Source organism: Aulonocara sp. 'chitande type north' Nkhata Bay, linkage group LG13 (genome assembly GCF_057382095.1).
Source record: "Aulonocara sp. 'chitande type north' Nkhata Bay isolate Kocher_YH1m ecotype deep benthic linkage group LG13, A_spYH_male_GT1.1, whole genome shotgun sequence".
Taxonomy (NCBI): domain Eukaryota; kingdom Metazoa; phylum Chordata; class Actinopteri; order Cichliformes; family Cichlidae; genus Aulonocara; species Aulonocara sp. 'chitande type north' Nkhata Bay.
Genome location: NC_141356.1, coordinates 34,191,072 through 34,212,077, shown reverse-complemented (window position 1 = coordinate 34,212,077; position 21,006 = coordinate 34,191,072). Strand labels below are relative to the sequence as shown.

Here is a 21,006-nt window from a genome sequence, read left to right as displayed (position 1 = left end):
ACATGAACTCCCTCAACAAGATGTACAATATAACAAATTAAAAACACCACCATAAACTAATGAAGAGGCTCACCTTGCACAGAGCTGAATGCCGCAGGTCTTTGGATAGAGAGAAAGGATGAAAGCAGAGGCAGGAAGTAACCAAGGACAAATTCTCCGGTTTTTATTCGTTTTTTACGGTTTTTATTATTATGAATTTGCCTTCAAACACCAAACCTTTCTGAACCTATATGTGGAGAACAATAAGAGATAAAAGACAACCCTCTTGGTGTATCCATCACCAGTAGATTTACACTACAAGTCAAAAATGTGGACACGCCTTCTCATTCAATGGCCTTCTCTCCATGAGCTTCATGAGGTCGTCACCTGAAATGGTTTTCCAGCAGTCTTGAAGGAGTTCAGAGATGCTGAGCACTTGTTGGTCCTTTTGCCTTCACTCTGCGCTCCATCTCATCCCAAACCATCTCTACTAAGTTTATGTCAGGTGACTGTGGAGGCCAAGCCATCTGCCGCAGCACTCCACTCTCCTTGTTGGAAAAATAGCCCTCACACAGCCTGGAGTTGTGTTTGGGGTCATTGTGCTGTTGAAAAATAAATGAAGGTCCAACTAAACACAAAGGCTGGTGACTCGTATGAATTATCCTCAGCAGCAGAGGTGACTCTTGCTCTTCCATTCCCGGGGCGTCCTTGTGTGAGTCGGTTTCTTCATAGCACTTGATGGTTTTTGCAGTTCTTGCCAAAATATTAATTCTAACAACCGTCAAATAGGGCTGTCAGCTGTTTACTGACTTCTACACAACACAACTCATGGTCCCGACTCCATTAAGAAGGCAAGAAATTCCACCAATGAACCCTGACAGGCTCACAAGTATTGAAAGTCAAGAACTATTAAACAGGAAGGTGTGTCCAAACTTTTGACTGGGTGTGTACAAACAAAATTTATGGTTTTATATTATTTATTGCTCTATACTCAAGGGTGAAAGTTGGCTGGAATGACTTGGAAAGACATTCAAGGTGCCAGTGTTAATACGCTTTCTGTTTATTCAACATTTTTTTAGCCCTAAAGTGATTATTTTACAGTTCTGTGTCCTGGATAAGACGGAGTGCTTCACCCGACACCTATAAAAAGAATTGAATCAAGGGACCAGTCTATCCTGCCCAAATAGGGTTTATTCAATTAAACTGAATTGAATTTCTAAACTATTTAAGGGGGGAAAGGTCGCACAATAATTGCGTGAAAACAGAAAAACGTCCAACAGTCAGATGACCCCCCTTGCTTTTCACAGGAAGAAACATCAGGCAGAACCAGACTTAAGAATCGGTGGCCATCTGCTGCAACTGGTTAGGGTTAAAGGGAGGATGAGGCCCTATCCTGGAGCCGGTTCTAGGGAGGGAGCTCGATGATCAGGCTCTACACTGTAGTGAAGCGAGAGCTGAGTGTGAAAGTGAAGCTGTCAGTTTGCTGGTCAAGCAGCAGAAAATAGCTTTTCTGAAAGGTGGCTGGATTGATGAATGGTTCTCATCAGATGACCGTTATGGAGATAATATAACCAAGTAACCTCACACAGAGCAGAAATACTGGGAGCCTGCCTTGTGGATCTAATCTAAGGAAGATTTGGGGTGGTCTATTACTTTGTGGCAGGCAGTGGCAAAAGTGGCCAGAGGCAGTTGCCTTGGCAATCCCTCCCAGGTTACCAAGTCTAGCTTTAGGGGATGAAAACTAATTTCTCTAATGAGGAAATATTCCAAGCTTGTATGTGAAAATACCACTAGATATGAGAAATGAGCGAGAAACACTATTTATTCTATAGTTATAACCAGTGTTGGGTAAGTTACTTTAAAAAAGTAATTCATTACTAATTACTTAGTCAATATTGTATTTTAAATACTTATCTAATTACTGTGTCAGAAAAGTAACTTAATTACTAAATAAGTAATTTAACCAAATACTTCTTAGAATCCCTCTAAACCTCGAGTGGCAGACGATAGAAATTAAACTCTTTAAATAATGAATAAAGACGGAGACTCTGCAGTACGCAGCGGCAGCATCTCTTCCACAGTGTAGCCTGCAGTCGTTTTTAAGCTCACCTTCAGACGCTTTCTGCGCTGCTGAAGTAAAATCAGGTTTTGCTGCCTAGCGGGAGTTGCCGCGGTGTTATCCATGGATGATGAACAAGGATCGCTCAGAAGTGTTCGTCTATGCTCCGTGTCAGGCGCTTCAGTAGATGACTCGTGCTATGAACAGCAGCCCATAGTTTTTACATATTACTGTAATGTTCTTGTCTGCTCGTTTCAGAAAAGTGAAGAGACGGGAATATGTCCACCTCAAAAAACAGCCACTCGCTTCAGTCCGACAGCTTCCGCTGTAGAAAACGACTGTGCAGCAAACCGGTGTGAAATGACGCGCAGCTGCACTACAGCCATGTTAAAGCGGCAGAGTTTACTTCTACGTTTAGAAGACAAATGATTGAAATGAAATATTCAGCCAGTTTAATTATTTTACCATGTAACGCAAGTACATTGTAAGTAACTGTAATTGAAATACCTAAAAATGAACAGTAATCAGTTACTCTACTCTTTCAGTGGAAAAGTAACTTAATTACAGTAACGCGTTACACCCAACACTGGTCATAAATAATTTGTGGAGCACATAGTCGCGGGGCATCTAATAAGCATCTAATGTGCATTATAATTATGATAGTAAGAACACACACACACAGATTCTGTTTTAAAGAAAATAATTAAGAAACAGAATATATTAGATTTATATTTCAAATATGACAAAATGCTGATTTTACAGCAGCAAAATGATTCTATTTCTACAGTTTAAACATTTAATAAGTTTTCTGCCTGCACAGAGTGAATAGTCAAACAAACTGAATTATCATAAATACATTATTTTATATGTATGACTTAATTTTTTTGCTATTATTATTATTATTATTATTATTATATCACTAGGAATAAATAATAAGGAAAAGATTGTGGATCAGTTTTTATTGTGGCCATAGTATATACAGTATTGTGGAGAACGTATAAAATCTCATTGTATGTCCGTGTGTGTGTTTGTGTATAGATTTTTTTAAGTTATTACTCAACTATAAAAACAATAATAAACACAACTGCAGTGCTTTGGTTCTATAACATTCTTCTGTCATTACTTTATCATGGATTAGGTGAAACGAGTTTAAGTGTGGATAATTAAGTAATAGATCAGTGCAATAGCAAATTGTGCCTTGTTGTCAGATGGACAGCAAGTGGAGAGTGATGGATCAGAGGAGATGGAAGGAGAAAGAGTGAGTCACAGGCAGAGTCTAGTTTATTTCCTGTTGCCTTATGGTTCCAAGTGCTGTCACCAATATGATCCCATATTAGATTCTTGATGAATGTGGGTTGTTGTTATTCAGCCTGGTTCTGTGTGCTCCTTTTTAACTTAACCCTAACCCTAAAACATCTCTGCACATTTTCCCGAGTGGATAATCAACCCACTCTGCACTGTTCTACAAGCCTCAAATCCCTGCTTTTTCAGGTGCTGGAAGAAGGCTGGGCAGTGCACGTTTGCTGATAGGTGATAAGTAAAATTTAAAATAACAAAAATACAAAAAACTTGGCACGAAACATGAAAAACACAGCAAAAACAAAATGTCAAACATAATGTCAGTTTTCTGTATAACTCCTTCGCACTCTCTTTCGACCTTCATCTTCCTGATGCTGCTGTGGCGCTGTGCTTGTGATTACCTTAATGACTTAATGAATGAAAAGCACTGAGTCGCTCCTTTCAGAAACCATTGGAATTTTTAAGATTGCACAAACTGTTCAAGATTTACAGTAGTTTAAAGAAACATTGGAAAAACCTTTAGCTGGTGGCAGGTTGGAGGTTAAAGGATTGCTCACAATGAGCATAGCATGTGCAAGCCTTAGAACGGTCACCACAGCAGGTCATCTGCCTTCCTTTCACCCTATCCTTACCATTCTTCTCTGGCACACCAACCGTTTGCATGTCCTCCTTCACTACAGCCATGGATCTTTTTTGTGGTCTTCCTCGTTTCCTCCTGTTTGCAGCTCCGTCTTCAACTTTGTTCAACATATGCACTGTCCTTCTAGTGTACAAGTCCATGGTGGTTTATTAAAAATTGGGTAAACACTGAAAATTTGTAATGATTTATGTTACTACAGCACCATGTAGCACTGTAGCTATTTTAAAAACAGTCATTTGTGGACTGTGCTTATTTTTTGCAAATGATTACAATAAATTCATCTTGTCAGCTGGAAAATACATCACAATTCACTATTGTGAACAAATAAGTATTAGTATTTCTATTGAATTAAATAATGAATGCAGTATTAAAGTATGCATTTATTATTCTGTTTTCTGCTCTGTTGTATCTGTGCTGTCACCTACACAATATGTTGTATTTCTTCCTAAAGGCCTTCCATGGCAGAGGCAGGGCGTCCCATGTCAGAGCTGCATCCAATGGGAGGAACTATTCCACTGCAGCCTATTTTTTCCAACCAGTCCGTCTTTGACACCACAGAGACACCTACACAAGTAACATCACCCTCTGGACTGCCTCAACGACCATGTTACAACTGCCAGGAGAAATCCCCCAGTGAAATCTGTGAAGAACAATGTCATTCAACTCCTACTGCAACAGAAACCGCTAAACACCAACAAAGCCCATCTGAACACTTCCCGCTCATCATGGCTTCAAATCACCCACTTCGTCCAGTTGTGACAGAAACACTTTCAGACAATGATGAGATAGTTGTGAATACAAACACTAATTATCCTGAGACCATCAGAACAGAGCAGAATGTGAAGCTGGCCACCCTGATTGTTCACAGGAGTCACTCGGACACTTTGCCTTTGGCGAAAACTGAAATTGCTTTCCACAGCAGAGATGCAAGCGTCCAAGAGGCTGAGACTCACTCCATGATGGCTTGCAAGCAGCCCATGCAGCTACATCAGTGCAACACTGTTACCACTATTTGCAGTGGAGACTGTAGCTTACAGCATCCTCAGAGGAGAGGTCTCTGTATCTCATCTGATGACGCAGATATCAAAGCGCAGTGTCAAGGAGAAGGCGGCCCTCTTTCCACTAAATGTGACAAGCCACACTGTTGCAGCTCCTATATCCACCATGCCAATTTTGAGGATACATTTGCTGCCTACTGCCATCCTCAGCCTATTCCAGCCCCCTCGCAGATGCTGCCACGTCTGGCAGACTCCAGTATCCAGCCTCCAGTACCACCTTCTTCAGCAGGAAACCACCTTACACTGCCTCGCCTCTTCTCCTCTGTTAGTGAGACTGGCTTAGATGCCAAACATTTGCTGCGTTGCTGCAATCTGAGCTGCTCCTGGATTAGTTCACAGCCACCTGGTACTGGCCCACAATGCTCCCAAAAACACTTAGGTAAAGATGACTGGTGCAGTACGACAACTGGCCAAGAAAGAATCACAACGCGTGACATGGGAACTATGACAGCCCAAAAAGTTCTGAGAGATATCGGGGTGCAGACAAATCAGACCACCGGTTCTCATGTGTTCCCTCAGATCTATCTGGCAGAAGCTAACAAGAGTAAGATGTCTTCTAGCCAGACTGACAGCGACAGAGACAAAAAAGCAAGTGGTGCACCTAAGTCCCCAGTCAAGGAAGTGAAGTGGGATGCAGAAGGGATGACATGGGAGGTCTATGGGGCCTCCGTGGACCCTGAGGAGCTGGGTCTCGCCATCCAGAAACACCTTGAGCTGCAGATCAAGGAGACAGCAAACCGTGCGGCCAAGCTCTCACAGCAAAACCCCAACCCCTCCCAGCAAGTCAGGAATGCTGGCTGTTACAGAAAAAGAAGGATGATGGGCTACCTCCAATCTCCGGCTTGCTGCAGTTGCAGCTCTGCAGCTGTTGATTAACTGAGCACCTGACAGATGAACAGGACCTGAACACTGTGCTTAGTAGCCACAAGGTCTGCTCATAGCGTCAACCTCAAATGTCTGGATGATACTGCATTCTTATAAGACAAACCTCTATACCAAATTGAATGGAAAAACTTTTCAGAAAGTGATCCTTATTCAAATATTGTAAAGATTATGAAAGCCTGATAATGATTAAAGATCACTATGACAAAGAAAATGTTAAAAAGAAATAAAACAAAAAACAACAAATTTTTGTTCCATCATTTCTCAGTGAAATATTACCCAGGGACATATTCTATTTCTCTCTCAGTGGATGCAGACATCATTCATCAGTAGTCCATAATATGCTTCTGTGCACTATTACTGTTAATTAAATTGGTGTTTAGCTCAGTCAACATCTCTTTTCACTGCCAGTTTTGCACAAACAGTACAGTACCAACGTCTAAATAGCATTCATTCTTTTGGAGTTAACAGACTCCATGACAGTTCTCTGGGAAACTGCTAAAACTTCCACGTTTCACCTCTTTAATGCTGCATTTTTATTGGTCATTAAAATTGTCAATGTTTTCATCTAATCTAGTTCTAGCTGTTGAACTGAATCTCTACCTTTTATTAAGAGTGTTTCATGAATGAAAAATGCCTGAAGTTCCCCATATCTTAATATAATAATAACTCACGATTAACTGCACAGTGGTGTGTAAAACACAGTGAGTGAAGGTTATCAACTCATCAAGTTAACCCAGCGTTTCCCCTGCGAGTTCACATCATATGACCCTTCTACAGAAAATGATCCCTATGAGTGCCACCTTCTCAGAGATGTTATCAAACTGTGATTTATAAAAAAAAAGAAAAAATTGTGAAGATCAAAAGCATATACCAATAAAATGCAACACTTTTGTAAAAAGGATACAATACACAATAAGATTTTAATTAATTTAAATACAGTCCCACAACCTGATAAAGGAGATGTGGAAATCACGTCAGTTTGTCACAGATCAAAGTAAAATGGTAAATGGCCTGTATTTGTACAGCGCTTTACTCGTCCCTAAGGACCCCAAAGCGCTTCACACTACATCCAGTCATCCACCCATTCACACACACATTCACACACTGGTGATGGCAGCTACATTGTAGCCACATCCACCCTGGGGCGCACTGACAGAGGCGAGGCTGCTGGACACTGGCGCCACCGGGTCCTCTGACCACCACCAGTAGGCAACGGGTGAAGTGCCTCGCCCAAGGACACAACGACCGAGACTGTCCGAGCCGGGGCTCGAACCAGCAACCTTCCGATTACAAGGTGAACTATAAATGTGACCGATTAACAAAAAACTCCACGAGAATCTATAACACACGTTCCCAACAGTTTTAGTTTTTACTTCTTTATCTACAGACTCTGCTGTTTATGGTTCAAGAGTAAAGATTACATATAAAAACACAATTCAAACATAGTGCAAATTTGATAGAAGTTGTGCAAGTACATAGCAGATGTCCTGTTTCAGGATCTGATATGAAAGCTTATAGAACAATAAAAATATTGCAATGTTTGCTGCTAACAGAGAAAGCATTGCATTAAAAATCTACATTATTTATTATTTGTTGCAGATGCTCTTTAGGCAAGGCAAGGCAAGGCAAGTTTATTTGTATAGCACAATTCAACAACAAGGTGATTCAAAGTGCTTTACAGAGACATTAGAAACAAGAACAAATAAAAAGCATGATTTAAAATTGATTAAAACAAGCAAATAAACTAACTAATTAACTAACAAACAAACAAACAAACAAACAAACAACAGTATATAAAATCAAAACAGATAAAATCAGAACAGTAGATAAAATCAGTAGTTAAATGTAAGTTTTGAAATTTAAGCTTAAAGTGTGGATTTGGTGCTTTATTCAAATGCAGCTGAGAACAGGTGAGTCTTCAACCTGGATTTAAATAAACTGAGTGTTTCAGCTGATCTGAGGCGTTCTGGGAGTTTGTTCCAGATATAAGGAGCATAAAAGCTGAATGCAGCTTCTCCGTGTCTGGTTCTGACTCTGGGAACTGATAAAAGACCAGATCCAGATCCAGGGAAACATAAAGACATTACATGGTATTATTAAACTTCAGGCCCTCCTGCTGTTTGAGCACAGAGGTCCGAGGGATACAAAGGAATATTAGGACCACATTAAGAAAAAATATATATTATTGATCATTATGAGATTAGATTCAAAATTTCTAGATTAACTTCAAAATAATATTTTGAGAGTAAAGTTGAAATGTGGAGATTAAAGCCTTCTAGAAAACGCTTTGTGTACATGAGTTTGTGATCATACTTCAGAATTGTTTTTAGTTAGAAGGAAATAATTTCCTTGTAAGAGCTTTGAAAAGATTGCAGAAAGCTGCATCTGGTCAGAAGGAAGAACACACGACTGTGTACAAAATGAAATACCTGGCATTGGACAGACGCAAGGATAATGATGGTTTACACCCTCAAGCAATAAACACGATGTATGTTGTATCACAAGACCCAATACAATAGATGACGACGTCTATGCATGGCATTTTCTAGAGCAGGGGAGTCAAATTCAAGGCCTCGAGGGCCGGTGTCCTGCAGGTTTTAGATGTGTCCTTGATCCAACACAGCTGATTTAAATGGCTAAATGACCTCCTCAGCAACCTCCTCTTGAACTTCTCCAGAAGCCTGTTAATGAACTAATCATCTGATTCAGGTGTGGTGACCCACGGTGATATCTAAAACCTGCAGGGCACCGGGCCTCGAGGCCTGCAGTTCGACAGCCCTGGCTTAAAATGACAACTGCAGTCTCCACATTTCAACTTTTTTCTCAAAATAGTATTTTAAGTTTAATCTCAAAATTCCATCTTTAATCTGAAAATTAACACTTTTTGTTTAACTTAATGTGCCCCTAATACTCTGTCAGACATGGAATGGTGACACTATTTTCTGGAGAATTGATTGGTCAGTAGGCAATGATTTCAAACCTACTCCAGAACAGGTTACCATGGCAATTTACCCAGGGTTAACCCTGATGTTACCTGGATAAGTCAAAACCCTGGTCCATAGTGTAAGGCTCCGGCCCTAAAAATATAACACTGAGCAGACATGGATCAATATTTTGCAGAGATAAATAGTTTTTGTTTTTTTTTGATTTTGTGTAAGATTGATGAGACATGTGCAAGCCATTTTATTTAACTTTTTAATATTGTTAATGATAATTAAACTATATATATATATATATATATATACATATATTAATATATTATTATTATTTAACACGGTAAAGGCAACTAAAATGTGTTAAACTCATCTGTTTAAAATTGCCTATTCTTAAATTTCTGTATGTTTTAACTTTATCTTCTATTTTTATCATTGTGTATATTTCCAGTTTTTATCTGTTGTACAGTGTCCTTGGGTGCTTTGAAAGGCGCTATTTAAATAAAATGTATTATTATTATTATTTATTATTAATCTGACACTTTTTTAACACAAAAAATCTCACCTACTTCTTCAGATTTCAGGAGTGTATACGCAGAGCCGGACAGCTGAGCCAGAGGTTTGGCCTGGCAGCAGGTCGTCAGATGAAGTGATTTTTAAAAAGGGTCTGCCTGCACCAATTACATGTTGAATAAAAGGACAAAAACAAGCACCCCCTTCTAGCTCTCAGCATCAGCTAGGAGCGCGTGCACCTGGACCAAACCAAATCATGAAATAAGGATGGGGGAGACGCCAAAAACTAAAGCGGAAATCAAGACTTGAAACTAGATCATTTTTAAACGACTGACTTTTACTCAATGCACAGTTTATCCCACCGAGTTCTTTTTCGTAGGCTGAGTGCTTGATGTTGGCCTTTGCGTCTATCACCACCATATCAACCACAAAGAACTGATTATTCATCACCGATAACCACACAGTGCCTCTGAGTGCTACTGACGAATGACTGCAGTTTTTATTCATCACTCAGTGTGAACTGGCGCAAAGTCCATGAACACTGCAGTATGAGCATACTGTGAAAAACACCCGATGCTGCAATTTTGATCTTGTCTCCCGTATAAGAGCCAAATTTCTCCGCGTGCATATTAGAGAGAAACCCCCTGATTCATACAGCTGCTGATGGAGAGGAGAGAACCACTACTGTACCGTAAAGGAGGTGCGGGCGGAGCCAAAGACTCCCCGCCCACTCGGCAAAATGGCAGCCCGCATGGAGAACGTGGAAGAAATTCGGAATCGAGTAATATTGGGAGAATTTGGTGTGACGAATGTAAGTGCGGCTGTGATCGTGGATTTGGAGACGTACAGCATGTCCTCTGTGGGGTAGTGAGGCTCTGACTGACACGCTTTAACTGATACGCGTGTTTGACACGGACTGCATTAATATTACTTAATGAGCACTTATTATAATATACAACAAGGAGGTGAAAGCAGAATGTGTTTCTGCGTTGATTATTCACTAGTAGTATCACCTGCCGGTGTCGTGCCAAACTAGGTATCCCCGACAGAATGTGTCTGATCATACTTGTGGACCTGTGTGCTGTTGTTGTCTCTTATTACTCTCAGCCATTATTTATCTGTTGCTCTTAGGTTCATACTACGGATTTCCCTGGAAACTACCCCGGATATGACGACACTTGGAACGTGGAGAAATTTCAAAAGGTAAAATGTTGTCACTGCGGTGGCCCTGTAAACGCTGGGAGGACGAATGTCATCAGTTTTCTTCTGTAAATCTCACATGGCTTTTCCAAAATGTGTATAAATGGCCTGCATTTGTATAGCGCTTTTCTAGTCCCTAAGGACCCCAAAGCGCTTCACACTACATCCAGTCATCCACCCATTCACACACTGGTGATGGCAGCTACATTGTAGCCACAGCCGCCCTGGGGTGCACTGACGGAGGCGAGGCTGCTGGACACTGGCGCCACCAGTAGGCAAACACGGGGTTAGTATCTTGCCCAAGGATATTTGGCATGCAGCCAGGAGGCAGCCTGGGATCGAACCACCGACCTTCTGATTAGTGGCTGACCTGCTCTGCCACCTGAGCTACAGCCACCCCTAAATGTTTGCACAGCAACAGATTTGTAATTTCACCTATGCATACCACCACATTTCATTTTTAATCAAGTAATCGAGATGCGGCTGAAGTGCAGCCGTTCAGTAGTAACTTAAAGCATTTAACCAAAGTACTGCTTTTAACACACCACAGGGTCATAATTACTCTAAGCATCATTCCTGGCCTGATTCGACGCCAGCAGCACCTTTAGGTTATGTTAGTCACCTGCCTTTTCCTTACATTTGTCTGTCCACCAGTAAAAAGTATTGAATGTGTATTTGGACAAAGATGTGTACAGACTAGAGTGACTAACGTGCTAAATAAGACCAGTGCTTGACTTGTGCCTTTAACAAATGCGTGCGATTCTAAATAGAAATGGAACTCTCCTGTTTCTTTGCAGAACTTCAGAATCGATGTCGTGCATCTGGATGAAAACAGTATGGAGTTCGACATGGTGGGGATTGATGCAGCCATTGCCAATGCCTTCAGAAGGATCTTACTGGCAGAGGTGAGCTTGTTTTGTTGTGTCACTACGGTTTCAGACCTGGTCTTGAACTTTCATTATGTGAGGGACTTTGGTTGATGAAGAACGTGTACATTTTGTGAATTTAGGCATTTAGTTTATTCATTTTATGCAAATATATTTTGAAAGCTGCTAATTATTATTTAATTTTTTTTAGGTGCCTACTATGGCTACAGAAAAGGTGTTCATCTATAGTAATACCTCCATTGTCCAAGACGAAGTCCTGGCCCACAGATTAGGCCTCATCCCCATCAAAGCTGACCCTCGTCTGTTTGAGTACAGAAACACTGGTAAAGCATCATATTGAACCACTCACCCATAAGGCAGTTGACACCAATGCTCATTTTATCCCACTGTGTCATCTTCTTGTCATGTGACAAAGTGCCGGTTTAGATAACATCTTGCTTAGTCATAAGTCTAAGAATAAAGACAGTTTTCCTGCTGTGCTGCAGAAACTGAAACTTGACAATGAGCCTGACCTCAGTTGTACTGAGCATCTGAAACAGATATGACGGAGAGGTCATGCCTGCTTCCTACTTATGCCATGTTCTAGTTGCCTCGTTCATTCATGCGTTATGAGCATTAGTACCTTTAGAACACATCTCGTCCTGTAGCTGTGCTTGGTGGGGAAAAAGCTGTGACTCCACGTGAATGTGGAGTCAGCCATCTGTCCGCAGGTTTGTGCTGTGACTGAAAGACTAAATAATCACTTTTTATAATTTCATGAGCTGCAAATTTCCAGTGTCTCCTGCACTTGATTTAACAGTGATGATGTGCAGCATGTTAAGCAACATGTCTAAAATGCTGCTTTGGTTTTTTTAGGGGAGGAGTCTGCAGAGGAAGAGGGTTCAGAAATAGACACAATTCAACTGCAGCTGAAGATTAAGTGCAGCAGGAATCCCAGAGCAAGCAAAGACTCATCAGACCCACGAGAGCTGTACTTAAACCACATGGGTGGGTATTTTTAGGTGTCACAAAATGGTGCAGATATCCTAGTAAAAAAAAAGTATTCCTGTCTAATTGCAGATATCTGCTCTGTCCACTTTTATCTGCTCATAGTTTATTCCAAGGACATAAAGTGGGTCCCCATCGGGAACCAGGCAGACGTGTTTGCAGACTGCTGTATTGGGCCTGTGCATGATGACATTCTGATAGCTCAGCTACGACCGGGACAAGAGCTGGACATTGTCATGCACTGTGTCAAAGGAATTGGTAAGCTTTGTCTCTGAGCGGCTGCAGTGCTGAAGATAGAGACACTAAACAGGCAAACAGAAACAGGAGCATTATTATTATTATTATTTACATTATAATAACAATGCATTATTTCTATTGGCTGGACAGAGATGCTCATAATACACTGCAGTAAGTAGGTAATGTAACATGTAAGTAAGTAAGTAAGTAAAATTTTATTTATATAGCACATTTCTAGATAAAAGATCACAAAGTGCTTCACAAGGTATAAAAGAAAAAAACAGTCAAAAGTTAACAAAATGCAATTTTAAAAAGATGTTTTTAGCTGCTTTTTAAGAGTAATCACTGAGTCTGCAGATCTTAAGTTCTGAGGAAGAGAGTCCACAGTCTGGCGGCCACAGTGGCAAAAGCTCTGTCACCCTTGCTTTTCAGTCTTGTATACTGAATAACAAGTAGGCCCTGATCACAAGACCTCAGGGACCTGCTAGGGACATAGGGCTGTAAAAGTTCAATGATGTAGGCTGGTGCTTGTTCTTGAAGAGCCTTAAAGGTCAGAACCAGAATCTTAAAGTGGACTCTGAATTCAACAGGGAGCCAGTGCAGCTGTATAAGCAACGGTGTTACATGAGAGTACTTCACCCGTTGCCTACTGGTGGTGGTCAGAGGGCCTGGTGGCGCCAGTGTCCGGCAGCCTCGCCTCTGTCAGTGCGCCCCAGGGTGGCTGTGGCTACAATGTAGCTTACCATCACCAGTGTGTGAATGTGTGCGTGAATGGGTGGATGACTGGATATGTAAAGCGCTTTGGGGTCCTTAGGGACTAGAAAAGCGCTATATAAATACAGGCCATTTATTTACCATTTAGATGTTTTGTCAGAAGCCTTGCTGCAGCATTTTGGACAATCTGCAGATGCTCCAGGGAGTTTTTGTTTAGACATGTAAACAGTGAATTACAGTAGTCCAATCGTGATGAAATGAATGCATGAATAACAATCTCCAGTTCAGTATGAGACACTGTAGGGCTCAATTTAGAAATGCTTCTTAAATGATAGAAGCAGGACCGAACCAGAGATTTGACGTGGACATCCAGGGTAGGAGCAGAATCAAAGGTTACCCCGAGGTTCCTGATAGACGGTTTCACAAATGTTGAAAGAGGACCAAGAGCATTCATTATGTCAGGTACATGTCTGTCTGGAGCACATACAAGGACTTCAGTCTTTTCTTCATTAGGTTGGAGGAAGTTGTCGGCCATCCAACCTTTGATGGTTTCTAAGCACACACTTAGAATCTGCAGCTTAGAAACATCTTCAGATTAATTTCATCAAACTGATATTAAGAAATTTCTCAGTCCGACACAAACCATTGGGATATGTGTTACATCTGGCTCCAGTAACATTATACAATAGTGTTTTAAACAATCTTTGATTTAACAACATTTTATATGTTGAAGTGCTTCCATGTCACACTTTATTGGTTTGGGATACACGTGGTCCCATTAGGGTTTGAAACTCCTGGGTTTGAATCCACTGGTCGGTCAGGGGCTCTCCGTCCTCAGTTTGCATGCTCTTCCTGTGTGTGTGGGTTCTCTCAAGGTACGCTGGCTCCCTCCCACAGTCCAAAGATGTGTATGCACATGCATTAATTGGCAACACTGAATCGGCTATAATGCCTGGATTACACTTTGCTGCGGACATCGACACGAGCAGCTGGAGGCCAGATTCCTGAATAGTAATTCCTGTTATATTTCTTTGAATTCATAGTTGTTGGGTTGTAATGTAAATTCTCAGCAGATGAGTACATACAGTCACAAAAAAAGGCCTGGCCAACGGACATCTGTGTGGACCCTCATACTACTGAAGCATGGAGGAGAGGGGGTGTGATGGTGGGGGGGTGCTTTGCTGGTGACACTGTTGGGGATTTATTCAAAATTACCTAAACTCAATGGAGATGGTTTGGGATGAGATGGAGCGCAGAGTGAAGGCCAAAGGACCAACAAGTGCTCAGCATCTCTGGGAACTCCTTCAGGACAAGAGAAGCATTTCAGGGAATACGTGACAAGCAGTAATCCAAGCAAAGGGTGACTGCTTTGAAGAACCTAAAATATCAAACATGTTTTGAGTTATTTCACACTTTTTTGTTTACTACATAATTCCATATGTGTCCATTGTGTTTTGAGACTTTCAGTGAGATGTGTGTGCGTGTGTGTTTGTAGGGCTTTAGATAGGTGTGTGCACCAAATGGTGGCGTACAGGAGTGGCTGACTTTTTCCATAATATCACGTTCTGGCTGCAGGGAGTTCAAGTACAAGATGAAATGTGAGTTAACAGGTGACCCTGGGTATGTGGCTGGTGCACTACTAAAACATCTCAAGCTAAGGGTGGAATGTTTTCAGGATGTGCTGAAGTGAATGCAGCAGTTTACATACTACTTGGATGTTATCAGTCCAAATAACGGGATAGTCTGTAAACAGTATTTTCTGCTGCCTAATGCTAAAGTGTGTCCTCTGTTGTGTGTTTAGGCAAAGACCATGCCAAGTTCTCCCCAGTGGCCACAGCGAGTTACCGCCTCCTCCCAGAGATCACCCTCCTGGAGGTGGTGGAGGGAGAGAAGGCGGAGCGATTAAAACAGTGCTTCTCACGAGGAGTTATAGACCTGGAAGATATTAATGGTAAGAGTGGCTTCACTTAAATTCAACAAGTTACATTGTATTAACCTGCAATCAGTCACCTGATGCTGCGAATGTTATCACATTTTTTGTGTATTTAAGGGACAAAGGTTGCCAAAGTTGTGAACAGTCGCCTGGACACATGCAGCCGGGAAGTCCTCCGACACAGTGACCTGAAGAATGTGGTGAAGCTTGGACGAGTGCGAGACCATTTCATCTGTACGTTCATGTGTAGCTGCTATAAGACACCATGCAAACTCACTGATAAAAATGCAAATATTCCTTTTACAGTGGCCTAGCCACTCCTAAAACCATGAATCAGTGCCCTGTCTCTTTGTTTATTCCACACACAGTCTGTAACAGAGTCAGTTTGAGAGATCGCGGCATTCAAAGAATCTGAAGTCTATATGTTGTGAAACCACTGCTGCTTTATTCAAGGGGTCAATCCATACCTGAAATGATAAATGATAATGAGTCTTGGTGTTGGACAGATGCGCATTCACTTGTATGCTAAACTATATCTGTACTGATTATTAGTCGGTGTTCTTTTCGGTGTTTACCCCTCGGCCAGAATAAGCTGATTGGTTGTTGTAGTCACCCTACTGGGTGGGCGACGTGGACACTTAAGTTTGTGATTGCATTACTCACCTAGAGTTGTGAAATTGATACCATAGGTGCATCTACTAAAACCCTCAGACGAGTTCAGTGACCTCAAACTTAAAGCCAGGGGTCAGAGGTCGAGTTTTCTGAAAATCTTTTGAATGCGATAACTCAGGACCCCGTGGGGCTGCACGGTTAGCTCGTTAACACGTTAGCGCCGGTGATCCGCGCTAACTTGCTAACAGAGATTTGCCACGTTAATGCGGTTATGGCGTAAACGTCATTTTAACAAGATTAACGCTGACAGCACTAATTTCTACACTTGCACAGACTTTGAAGGATAGGATAGGATAGGATAGGATAGAACTTTATTAATCCCTCGGGTGGGTTCCTCTGGGAAATTCGACTTCCAAAAAAGCACAGCAACGACAGAAGTTACACACACACACACACACACACACACACACACACACACACACACACACACACACACACACACACACACACACACACATATATATAAATACAGAGACAAATATAAATAAAATATACAAAGGGGATAAATAGAATAAATAGGAATAAAAAATAAAAATACAAGTGAATTGCACATTTCAAGTATTGAGTCTATTGCACTGTTGACTATTTACAAAAAGTATTGCACAAAAGGTATTGCACAGTGAGGTGAAGAGGCACTACAGCTTAGTTGTTCCCCCCTCCTTTGTCCTCCTGTTTCCCCTCCCTCTCCCCTCCAGAGAGGAGTTAAACAGTCTGATGGCGTGTGGGACAAAGGAGTTTTTAAGTCTGTTAGTTCTTGTCTTGGGGAGAAGCAACCTGTCACTGAACAGACTCTTCTGGTTGTTAATGGCCGTGTGCAGAGGATGCCCAGCATTGTCCATAATGTCCATCAGTTTCTTTAATGTCCTTTTCTCTGCCACTGTCACCAGAGTGTCCAGCTTCATGCCGACCACAGAACTAGCCTTCCTGATCAGTTTCTCCAGCCTGGATGAGTCCCTCTTTGCTGTGCTGCTCCCCCAGCACACCACAGCATAGAAAAGTACTCCAGCAACCACCGACTGGTAAAACATCCTCAGGAGCTTCCTGCAGATGTTAAAAGACCTCAGCCTCCTGAGGAAGTACAGTCGGCTTTGGGCTTTTTTATACAGGTGCTCTGTGTTGCATGACCAGTCCAGTTTATTGTCCACCCACAGCCCGAGGTACTTGTTGACCACCTCCACCTCCTCCCCCTCTATCTGAACCGGCAGTGGACCTTCTCTGGACCTCCCGAAGTCCACAACCAGTTCCTTAGTCTTTGAGGTGTTGAGTTGCAGGTGGTTTGTGTGACTCCATGCGACAAAGTTCCTCACCAGACTTCTGTACTCCTCTTCCTGATCATCCCAGATACACCCCATGATGGCTGTGTCGTCTGCAAACTTCTGAATATGGCATAATTCAGAGTTGTAGCAGAAGTCAGAGGTGTACAGGGTGAAGAGAAGAGGGGACAGCACAGTTCCCTGTGGTGCTCCTGTGCTGCTGACCACAGTGTCAGACGTGATGTCCTTCAGCCTGACGTACTGTGGTCTGTCGGTGAGGTAGTCGGAGATCCAAGCCACCAGGCAGGGGTCCACCTCCATCCTGTTCAGTTTTTCCTGAAGCATACAGGGCCGGATGGTATTAAAGGCACTGGAAAAGTCAAGAAACAGGATCCTGACTGTGCCTTTTCCCCCATCCAGGTGTGAGTGGTCTCTGTGTAGGAGGTACAGGATGGCATCCTCCACTCCGACACCCGCCTTGTATGCAAACTGTAGTGGGTCCTGGGCATGTTGTACCTGTGGTCGGAGGAGGTTGAGGAAGAGCCGCTCTAGAGTCTTCATAAGATGTGACGTCAGTGCCACCGGTCGGAAGTCATTCAGCTCATTGGGCCGGTTCCTTTTGGGGACCGGGACGATGCAGGATGTCTTCCATAGGGCGGGCACTCTCCCCAGTCGCAGACTGAGGTTGAAGACTCGTTGTAGCGGCTCCCCAAGTTCAGCAGCACACGCCTTAAGCATCCTAGGACACACCTTGTCTGGGCCTGCTGCCTTTCTGGGGCGAAGCTTCCTCAGTTGCCTCCTGACCTGATCCACTGTGACACTGGGAGATGTTTGGGAGGAGGGGAGGGGGGGAGATGTCTTGCTGCTGAGAGAGGGATTGGAGGAGGGGGGTGTCATGGTGTCAGGAAGGGGGGGAAGCGAGGGAGGCAGGAGAGTGGGGAGAGGACTCTGTAGTGAAGGTGAGGGTGGGGGGGTTGTGGGCTGGTCAAACCTGTTGAAGAAGTTGTTGAGTTCGTTTGCCTTCTCCACAGTCCCCCCCACTGTGCTTTTCTTGGTGTTGTGGCCTGTGATGGTTTTCACACCATTCCAGACCTCCCTCATATTGTTCCTCTCCAACTTCTGCTCCACCTTCCTCCTGTAGGTGTCCTTTGCTTCCCTCAGGCAGCGTTTCACCTCCCGCTGTGCTGCTTTCATCTCCTCCTTCACTTTGCTCCTGAAAGCCTTCTTCTTCATGTTGAGGACAGCTTTGACTTCCTGTGTTACCCACGGTTTGTTATTAGGATAACACCGTACCGTCTTAGCAGGGGCGACCGTGTCCACACAAAAGTTGAGGTAGTCTGTAAGACAGTGTGTCGCCCCCTCTATGTCCTCACCATGTGGGCTCAGGAGCACATCCCAGTCTGTGGTGTCATAGCAGTCTCTCAGAGCATCCTCCTTTTCTGGGGTCCATCTCCGGATGGAGCGCGTTGTGACCGGCTGCCTTTGGACGAGGGGTGTGGGAGGTGGCTCTGGATGCATCTCTCACATTAGCATACAGTAGGTCAATTGTCCTTTTGCTCCTTGTGGGACAATTCACAAACTGGTGAAAAGCAGCCAGAGTAGAATCCAGTGTGGCATGGTTAAAGTCTCCAGATATAATAATGAAAGCCTCGGGGTTTTGTGTCTGAAGTCTTGCTGTGACTGTGTGTATTTTCTCACAGGCAGCTGTTGCGTCGGCCCTCGGAGGGATGTAAACACACACACAGATCACATTACTGAACTCCCGAGGTAGATAATATTGCCGCAAGCTAACAGCTAGCAGCTCCAGGTCCGGACGGCATACCGAAACTTTAACGGAGACGTGTCCAGGGTTACAGTATCTGTTGTTAACGTAGACAATGAGTCCCCCACCTCTGCTTTTTCCGCTGGCCTGCGTGTCCCTATCGGCTCTCACGGATGTGAAACCGCATAGGTCTACGTTAGCCTGCGGCGTTAGCTCGGTTAGCCACGTCTCCGTGAAGATAAACAAGCTGCACTCACGGTATAGTCTGTGGTTGTTCAGAGCGCACAGTTCGTCAATCTTATACGTGAATACGTGCATCACTGTCTTTACACTATTTTAGCCCATGGATGTTTTTTCTTTTACAGTTACAGTGGAATCCACCGGGATCCTGCCTCCAGACGTCTTAGTCACAGAGGCGATTAAGGTCCTCGTGGCTAAATGTCAGAGGTTTCTCAATGAACTGGACTCGACTGCTATGGAATGAAAGGATGACTGAGCAGCCCGTCAGACCTCGGACGGTTCTTACTATGCTGTCAGTGGAATGACTGTGTTCAAATATTCTATACTGATAAAGAGTACACAGAAATTTCAAAATGCAGGTGTTTTGTTGGTATCATCTGAGTATGTATATACAGCTTTGTCTGGTATTTTGTATACTTTCCATTAAACAAATGTTGAATTGAAGACAAACATCTTAATATTATTGACTGTCAGAGTACTTTCCACTTTTTTCTCTTTTCTAAATAAAATAGCATTAACTGTTTAGGAATTACAGCTATTTTTATGCACGGTTCTCCATCGTTAGAGACTCAAAACCAAATTGGACAGTTGACTGACAATATGAGATCCAAAGAGATTTCAGTCCAAATGAAGGAGACCACCATGAGATCTATTTTGTTTTCGAGCTTCTCAGTTAGAGAGAAAAACACTGCAAGAATGCCAAACTCATTGTTAAAAAAGGAACTCGCTGCCAACAGGTCCAGAAGACCACAGAAGTGGATGTACTTAGTAAAGTAAAAGGAGGTATGTTTATCGTCGCCAAAATCTGCAATCAAGAGAAATTACTGTTTATTTTCTAGAAGGAGAATCCCAGATCCGACTACCAGGAAGCATGTAAACAGTTCTGGTAAAGAATGTTTGGACAGATTAAGCTGGGAAAAGGGACACGGAGGAGGAGAGAAGCAACTCTTGATTGGACACCACATGTATCAAATATGATGGAGGCAGTGTAATGGCATAGGTATGTATGGTTGACAGTGGGATGAAGTCAGTAGTGCTTATTGATTGTGTGATAGAAGTATCAGGATGTATTATGAAACACACAAAACTATGTCCTCTGCTTCAGTCAAATGCTACAAAACTGACAGAGCTTTACATGGATAGCGACCCAAAGCAAAATGGAAACCGAACCAAAGACTTTCTTAAGGCAAAGAAATGGGATATTTTTCTAGACTAGACTACAAAAACCTTTCCTTACATTTAAAATTGTACTAGTTTGTCCAGTTACGTTTGAGCTTGTGATAATGGGTGACTGTATATAATGTAACTCATAAACAGTTACAGAACTTCTGTTGAGCCCTTTGAGTCTAAAAGTGTGCACTTCTGTCCCGTCTTGACAGTGTGATTTCAAATTCACCATTGTGGTCCGCACAGGCAGAACTATGAAAAACATACCATTGACCCAACTGTATGCACTACTGTCCAAAAGTTGTGGATACTTTGCACAGCTGGACTGGCCATCGGGCATACCGGGCATTTGCCAGGTAGGCTGATGTTGTTTGTTTGTTTGTTTCTAACGTTATAAACAATGAAAGGTGGTGGATTGAGTGGTCATGATCGACTCTGGGCTGGACCAATTACAATACATCCATATTGAGGTGAAAAGGAACGTGATTTGTCCCGTACGTCACATCTGCCTCGGGTACAAACAAAGGCGGCGGTGTATGCATTTACATCAACAACACTGGACCACAGCGCTAGGACTACTGCATGACA

At 42.7% G+C, this 21,006-nt stretch overlaps 2 protein-coding genes across 2 annotated transcripts in view; both read left to right on the top strand.

Moving 5' to 3' along the window:
• The window catches only part of LOC147316577 (uncharacterized), a 9,040-nt gene extending 2,608 nt beyond the window's left edge, over positions 1-6,432 (top strand). Inside the window, exon 2 of the mRNA XM_086258151.1 lies at positions 4,429-6,432. Within this exon, the coding sequence (XP_086114277.1) occupies positions 4,436-5,911 (1,476 nt within the window). The 5' untranslated portion in view covers positions 4,429-4,435 and the 3' untranslated portion in view covers positions 5,912-6,432. The remainder of the gene's footprint in view (positions 1-4,428) is intronic.
• A 3,615-nt stretch (positions 6,433-10,047) lies between these two features.
• Positions 10,048-19,701, top strand: polr1c (RNA polymerase I and III subunit C). The gene is made up of 9 exons (XM_086260143.1): positions 10,048-10,177; positions 10,498-10,569; positions 11,364-11,471; positions 11,644-11,776; positions 12,309-12,440; positions 12,546-12,698; positions 15,193-15,342; positions 15,442-15,558; positions 19,377-19,701. The coding sequence occupies exons 1-9, from the start codon at positions 10,106-10,108 to the stop codon at positions 19,493-19,495; spliced, it is 1,056 nt and encodes a 351-aa protein (XP_086116269.1). The 5' UTR covers positions 10,048-10,105; the 3' UTR covers positions 19,496-19,701.
• The last annotated feature ends 1,305 nt before the right edge of the window (positions 19,702-21,006 follow it).

What these genes read in the sequence shown, in the direction of transcription:
- polr1c (XM_086260143.1), top strand. Translation starts at nt 10,106, where the DNA reads ATGGCAGCCCGCATGGAGAACGTGGAAGAAATTCGGAATCGAGTAATA. An exon ending in GTTTGAGTACAGAAACACTG is followed by an intron (nt 11,777 to 12,308) that starts GTAAAGCATCAT and finishes TGGTTTTTTTAG; the next exon opens with GGGAGGAGTCTGCAGAGGAA. An exon ending in GCTGTACTTAAACCACATGG is followed by an intron (nt 12,441 to 12,545) that starts GTGGGTATTTTT and finishes ATCTGCTCATAG; the next exon opens with TTTATTCCAAGGACATAAAG.